Raw genomic sequence first — 6300 nt, 5'->3', positions numbered from 1 at the left:
AGTGGTTCAGCAGTGTTTTAGAAACGTTTACATCATTGTCGGTTTGCCGTGACGCTGTTAATTTGACAGATATATTATGTTGTTCTTGCTGGAAGTGCCCCAGTTTGCACCAGAAGCGTTACAGCTAGCTGCTGCTGGTGTTTGTGTCACAAAGAGTTATAGAATCCTATGTGAATATTTACAAAACGTCCTCATGAACCGTGACAAGTGTTGAGATCAGAGTCGTTCAAATCCACTTTGGCCTGTTTTCATCAGACTAGCCATTAGCTCATCAGTGCAGTCAGAATTAAACTATTAGAGTGCTATCTACAACAGGTAAGATATGAAGTGTTTATAACCTCTCCACAGAACCCCGCTTTATAAGACATGAACTGTTACTTTGCCAAAACAAGTTATTCTTAGAAAGCTCAACACAAACCTTCAGGTTTGACACAGATTATTATGAGTTTCCTACAAGAAGTGCTACAGCTAGCTGCTGCTGCGCTCGTAGATAACCACAAATATTTAGCAAATAACCAAATAATGTGGAACTGACTGCAGTAGAAATGTTTAACTGCATACAGAGAGAACCAATGAAGAGGTGCTGTCAGTGAAGAAATGACGTTTTTAATTCAGGTTTCAGGGGTTTATTTGTTTCTTTACACATTTTCTGACATTTCGTACTGCTCAAGCTGTACTACAAGGTAGAAAAGGGTTAAACATTTTAAATTATTCACAGTCGGTTTTTATTTGAATCACTTCAGACGTCACTACACTACAGCTGACATTCAATAATGCTTCGTGCCCTAAAGATGAAGGCAATTTTTGTAACTTTAACAATGACAGAAAGTAAAGATGATTCCGTTAATATCAGCTGGGGTTTTCTGAGTTTTTATTTATTTATTTATTTTATGATGAGGACGGAAGCAAAAAGCATCGCTTTGTTTGCGCACAGTTTCTTATTTATGGAGATATGCATCGAGCCAAAGATCCCCTGAAGATTTCAGTGACCTGAAAAAAGGGAAGCGAGAAAACAGAACAGTTAAATAACACATGCAGCCGCAACTTCCTGTCCTCGTTCTTCAGCCTTTAGCAGTCAAACCGACCGACAAGTCGGTGAGTTTTTAAATATTTTTACCTGACAACATCCACCATTCCCCGCCACAGAGTTTTCATCTGGTAAGGGATCCCGTGTTTCTCGCACAGTTCTCGGACCCGCTGGGCCACCAGGTGGTAGTTGTGCCGGGGCATCCTGGGAAACAAGCTGCAGGAGAAAGACGGGACGAGACGAGACATACGGATCAGATGTCGCACCGGCTTGCAGGCTTCAGCATTTGTTTTAAAATATTCTGCTTTAAAGTCTGTTTTTTTTTCCTTGTATTTCATTTTTAGCCACTTGTTCTGCCTTCTTTAAGTTATTGTACCACATGTGACTATTTATTATGGAGACAAATAATTTCATGCTTGCCAACTCTTTAGAGAAGAGCGTTAGTATTTTCCATAATTCTGGTCATTTCAGTGGAAATTACGCTGACATTGTTCAGCTGTGCGTTCGCTTCTTAAGGCTGAATCATGAGACTTACTGATGCTCGATTTGAAAGTTGAGGTGTCCGCTGAACCAGTCGTTGAAGAAGGACTGCTCGATGTTGCACGTGGACTGTAACTAAAATAAAAACCAAAGACAAAGACATGTTAATACAAACATCAACGGGTTCTACTTGGTGAAAGAATCTAAAAAAAACTTCAAAACATAAAAAAAAAAGTTTTAATCCTCAACGTCATATTCTTATAAGCCTTGAAAGCATTTCTTGATCGAGATAAGCTATCAGATTTAGTTTCCCTTTGGACCAGCAGCATGTCTGCTCTCTGTAACGTGATAATACGTCATGTTGAAGCAGGTACCTGCATGGTCAGCCAGTCCTGGTGCCTCTCGTGCTCGATCTCCATCGGCAGATGGTTCATCTGAGTCACCCACACAAACCAGTGACTCTCTAAAAACCTGTCCAATGAGCAACAAGAAAATGAGACGCACTTTATGAGGGTCTTAACAAAACAGATCAGTGAAAATAATCGCTACATGACTGGGAGTCCCGGCACTAATCAACAGACGAGTGAGTGTACCAAATCTACAATATAAAGACAAAAATGTACAACTCCACTCTTCTTTTTCCTTTCTCTGTTTCTGGGGTCGCCAAAGCGAGTCCTCCTCCATCTAACTCTGTCTTCTGTGTCCTCTTTCCTCACTCCAACTACCTCCATCTCAGTCTGGCCTCTCTAACTTTATCTTGTGCATTACTGACTGCTTGCTGTTTCGCTTTAGGCACGTTTACCTGACAAAAAACATGAGTCCCAGCGAGCCCAACAAGCCAAACAGAGGTATATAACAGTAGAAGTAGCGGAGGTAGTACGTCGTGGCCCAAGCCAGATCCTTCAAAAGAAAAGGTAGGCATTAACATTTCATGACTCAGCCGTCTTTTCATTAAACATAAAATGGATTTACACCGTTCTGCCATCAATCTTGTCATTGATCGGCTCGGATCAACACAAAGTCTTACCACCCAGTCCCGACGGGTGACCATGGTCTTCATTATGTTAAAGTTGTAGAAAACAGGAATAAGAAGCGGTGGTGCCACTGAAACAGGAAGAAATACAAATTAGGGCAAAAACAAAAAAGAGGTCATTATTTGTATTATCTGTAATGACGTTACCCAGACATACCGAGATGGAAGTAATGATGCTGGTAATTATAGGGCATGTATTTAATCTTTTTGATGCCGTACTGTGAGAGCAAAAAACAAAGAAGTGTGAGTGATCGGGATGTACGACTTTCTTTAAGGTTTTAAGAAATATGTCTGCTTGCCTCAACGGGCTGAGTCTTCCCAAGTACAAAGATGTCCAACATGTAAATATCAGGGTCTTTCCTGAAGGTGTTCGGTTTGGCGTGATGCTGGAAATGGCGATGGTTCCACCAGTTGGCTGAAGCGCCCTGTTAAAGAAAGAAAAGAAAGAGGATTTTAACGCCAGGGTAAACTTTACAAAACAGCATATTTGACGTTTTAAAAAGGGTTACCTTCAAATGCCCGATGACAAACTTGTGCACCAGGTGGTTCCACTTGGACTTCTTGAAGACGGAAAGGTGACCGAAGTCGTGCTGCAGCCATCCAGCCTGAGACTGGTGAAGGAGAGGATGAACGAGTGAGTCTAAGGTGTTCGTGTTTTCGTGCTTCTGCAACAAGAACAGTTCCATTTCGATACCTGGGAGGTCGCCAGCATCACGGCACACAGCAACGTCAGCGTCCAGCTCGTCCCCCAGTTGGACACCATCAGCCAGGCGAGGGCCTCCAGCAGCAGGATGTGACCCAGGTGAAGGCAGAAGAACAGCGGCTCGGCCCGGAAAAGACCCTCCTTCTCCGCCTGGACTCGTAAATCGTCGAAGTCCTTTCTGATAGTTGCCTGGGAGCAGAAAGGAAATCACACGGACCGTGCGTGGAGTTGACATTTGAGAAATCTTCAACACCTAAAAAAAAAAAAACTTCAAGAATATTCCCAGGCGGGTTTAAAGGTCGTACATTTTTGTTTCGGTCCTGGCTCGGCTCTGTCGCCGCCAGCTCTCCGACCAGCAGCGGCTTCAGGAACTTTTGCACAAACTTTTGATCGGGGTGAAAAGCAGTGAACGCCTCCTGGGAAAACACAATTGAGAGAGAGAGAGAGAGAGAGAGAGAGAGAGGAAAAAAAAATGAAGGGCAAAGAAAACCTACACAGAAGTAGAAAATGTCCTAAAAGTACAATTGGTGCATCTTGTAGCATCGCTGGCAACTAAAAGTCCTTTCCATCAACCTCCGGGAGAAGAAACAAAGGATTTAAAAGGATTTGGAAAACCAGCTTTTGTTTTTTTTCTTGGAATGCTGATCTGAGCATTTAAATTAAAGTTTGAACTTTCAAACAAACCTTTCTGCCAGTTAGCATTTGGTTTGGAGCCACGATTCATTTCGGCCAAAAAGTAAACAAAACTGCTCCCTGTCAAGAAATTTAAGAAGCTTTTTGTTTTTCTTTTTTTTTTTTAAATCTTCGTTTGGAGCTTTGGTAGCCTTCTTTGCGGGCAGCTCACACATCTTGCAGCGTGTGGAGGCCTGGCTTCAGTGTTTGTCAGACAACGTTTCAGTGCTTTAAAGACAAAACAACTGCTAAACATATACGACGAAAAGCAATGAAGAAACGGTAGAGTCTCTGAAGGCCGTCTGTACGGACAGTAGTTTCTGTTAGTTAGAGTTAGTTTTAAGCTGTACTCTGCTGTCACAGCTGGTCCAAACTGAGCTACTTTTAATCGGTCTGTACTCGGACCGCATGACAGTAAGAAAACCTGACTGGGATTATATCATGAGCACTAAATCGGCTGCGATCAACCTATATTTTTCTCACTCTTCCTTCCGTTTTGTCATCAAGATGCTCAAATATCTTTCTCACACTAGGCCACTTCCATCTAAATCTGCCGTAAACATTTAGACTAACAAATAAATTCAGTCTGAGCCTGAATTTGTCTTGTAGTCGTTTCTGATATCGTTAATGTGCACACGTTTATTTGCTATGAAAGGAAATTTGTCCCATTCCTGACAATATTCTAAAGGCTGATTGTATTTAAATGTATTTAATGTACACACAGGGCGAACAAACACTCATATTTAATCTTACTTACTTACTTTTTTACTTAAAGATATTTTTAATCATAACAACAAAAAAAAACTTTAACAATTCACTCATATTTCAAATTTCTAGGACAGCTTTTCTGGGTCACATTGAAGGTCCCATTACCCAGAAAAGGCGTTACAAATTATTACCGCAATAAAGTTTCAGCTTGTCAGATTGACTTTCAGGAATATCTGCCATCACGACACGAAGCGGGGAGTTTACCACAGGTCAGTTACACGTAAAGACACCGGTCGAAGGTCGCAATGATATAATTTCAGATACCTACAGCTTTCTCAGCAGGAAAAACGAGAATTGTGCAGAGCTGGATCCATCCAAAGCTAAAAGAACAGCACGCAGGCTCATTTAAAATGTGAACACGACGACTCTTTTAAGATATATAGGAAGACGTGGGAAGATTTTATAGTTGTTGCTGTGTTCGGCTGTTTGAAGGGATTCGTTTTGGCAGGAAATGTGTTGAGGAGCCTAAATAAGAACACCTTTCTGGACAGGTGAAATGTTTATTTTGAAAGGAAGATTTAAATTAGTTATATTCGTGATGCACGAGCTGTGTGGCTAATGAATAATAAAAAGACCTGCAATACATTAAAAAGGCACAGTAAGTCAAAAACAAGCAGAGCCTGCATAAGCAGAAAGATTTTAGGAAGAATTATTGAATCATTTTCATCTGAAAGTAGCATACGCTAACTTACTTAGATGCAGCATTTACAGACAATAAAAAGATAGTTCAGATGATTTAAAGTGGGGTTCTGTAGAAACATTATGAACAACTAATATCTAACCTGTATAGATAACTGTACACATCGCATCAATTTGGAGAAATATAGTTTAATTCTGCCAGGACTGACAAGCTAACAGCTAGCTGATAGCTTACAGCTTGCTCATGGATACTCGTGGTTAGCTAGCAGCTAGCTGTGAGCTACAACAAGCTCACAGCTAGCTGCTAGCTGTTACAACGTTACGGCTGTGACTGTCGCCTGTTTCGTGTTTTTGTGTCCACACAGTTGGGACAATAACAAAACAGAGACATATCTGCTGTTTGTCCTGCTCGCCGGGGTTAGGGTTAAAGAAACAACTCAACATGTCACTAACAGCACAATATAAATAAATTTTAAAAATTAATACAGTGGCATTCATTCTTTGAACTCGCCCATTTTACCTAAACTGCAAATATTCGAAAAATTGTTGCAAATACCTTTTTTATCTACGACAGGTAAGATAGTCACTGTTCATAACCTCTCCACAGAGCCCAGTTTCAAAACATCTGAACTGTCCCTTTAAGTAGCCGGCAAACGTTTTTATTCTGAAATTTAAACGTGATAAAGACTCAGGTGTCATTGGGCAGGAGAGGAAGCCATTACTGCAGTCGTGACCATCAGAGATAAACAAATAAAAATAAAAATAAAAGCAGGAATGTTTATATTTTTATTTATTTAAAACAGAGAGCGGTTACCGTGGCATCCTCTCCGCCATAGTGGCTGATGACTCTGAAGCCTCCCGGGTGTCTCTTGGCCCACTGGGTGATGTTATAAACCTTCCTGTCGACCACCAGCCACTGGTCGTTCTTGCTGCTGTGTTTCTGGACCTCCTCCCAGGTGTAAACACCTGCTGCCTTCC

At 41.3% G+C, this 6300-nt stretch overlaps 1 protein-coding gene across 2 annotated transcripts in view; it reads right to left on the bottom strand.

Annotated features, from left to right (window-relative positions):
• Positions 1–610: 610 nt before the first annotated feature.
• fads2 (fatty acid desaturase 2) overlaps positions 611–6300 on the bottom strand; it is a 27680-nt gene continuing 21990 nt past the window's right edge. For both annotated transcript variants that reach the window (XM_017405957.2, XM_025003663.2), the window contains 12 exons: positions 6137–6288; positions 3549–3659; positions 3235–3432; positions 3050–3151; positions 2840–2965; positions 2698–2758; positions 2535–2611; positions 2310–2407; positions 1882–1978; positions 1563–1642; positions 1118–1243; positions 611–990 (listed from right to left, as the gene is read on the bottom strand). In XM_017405957.2, the coding sequence (XP_017261446.1) occupies positions 939–990; positions 1118–1243; positions 1563–1642; positions 1882–1978; positions 2310–2407; positions 2535–2611; positions 2698–2758; positions 2840–2965; positions 3050–3151; positions 3235–3432; positions 3549–3659; positions 6137–6288 (1280 nt within the window). In that variant the 3' untranslated portion in view covers positions 611–938. The remainder of the gene's footprint in view (positions 991–1117; positions 1244–1562; positions 1643–1881; positions 1979–2309; positions 2408–2534; positions 2612–2697; positions 2759–2839; positions 2966–3049; positions 3152–3234; positions 3433–3548; positions 3660–6136; positions 6289–6300) is intronic.

This window comes from Kryptolebias marmoratus, linkage group LG11, assembly GCF_001649575.2.
Source record: "Kryptolebias marmoratus isolate JLee-2015 linkage group LG11, ASM164957v2, whole genome shotgun sequence".
In the NCBI taxonomy this organism is placed as follows: Eukaryota; Metazoa; Chordata; class Actinopteri; order Cyprinodontiformes; family Rivulidae; genus Kryptolebias; species Kryptolebias marmoratus.
This window is presented reverse-complemented; position numbering and strand designations above follow the sequence as displayed.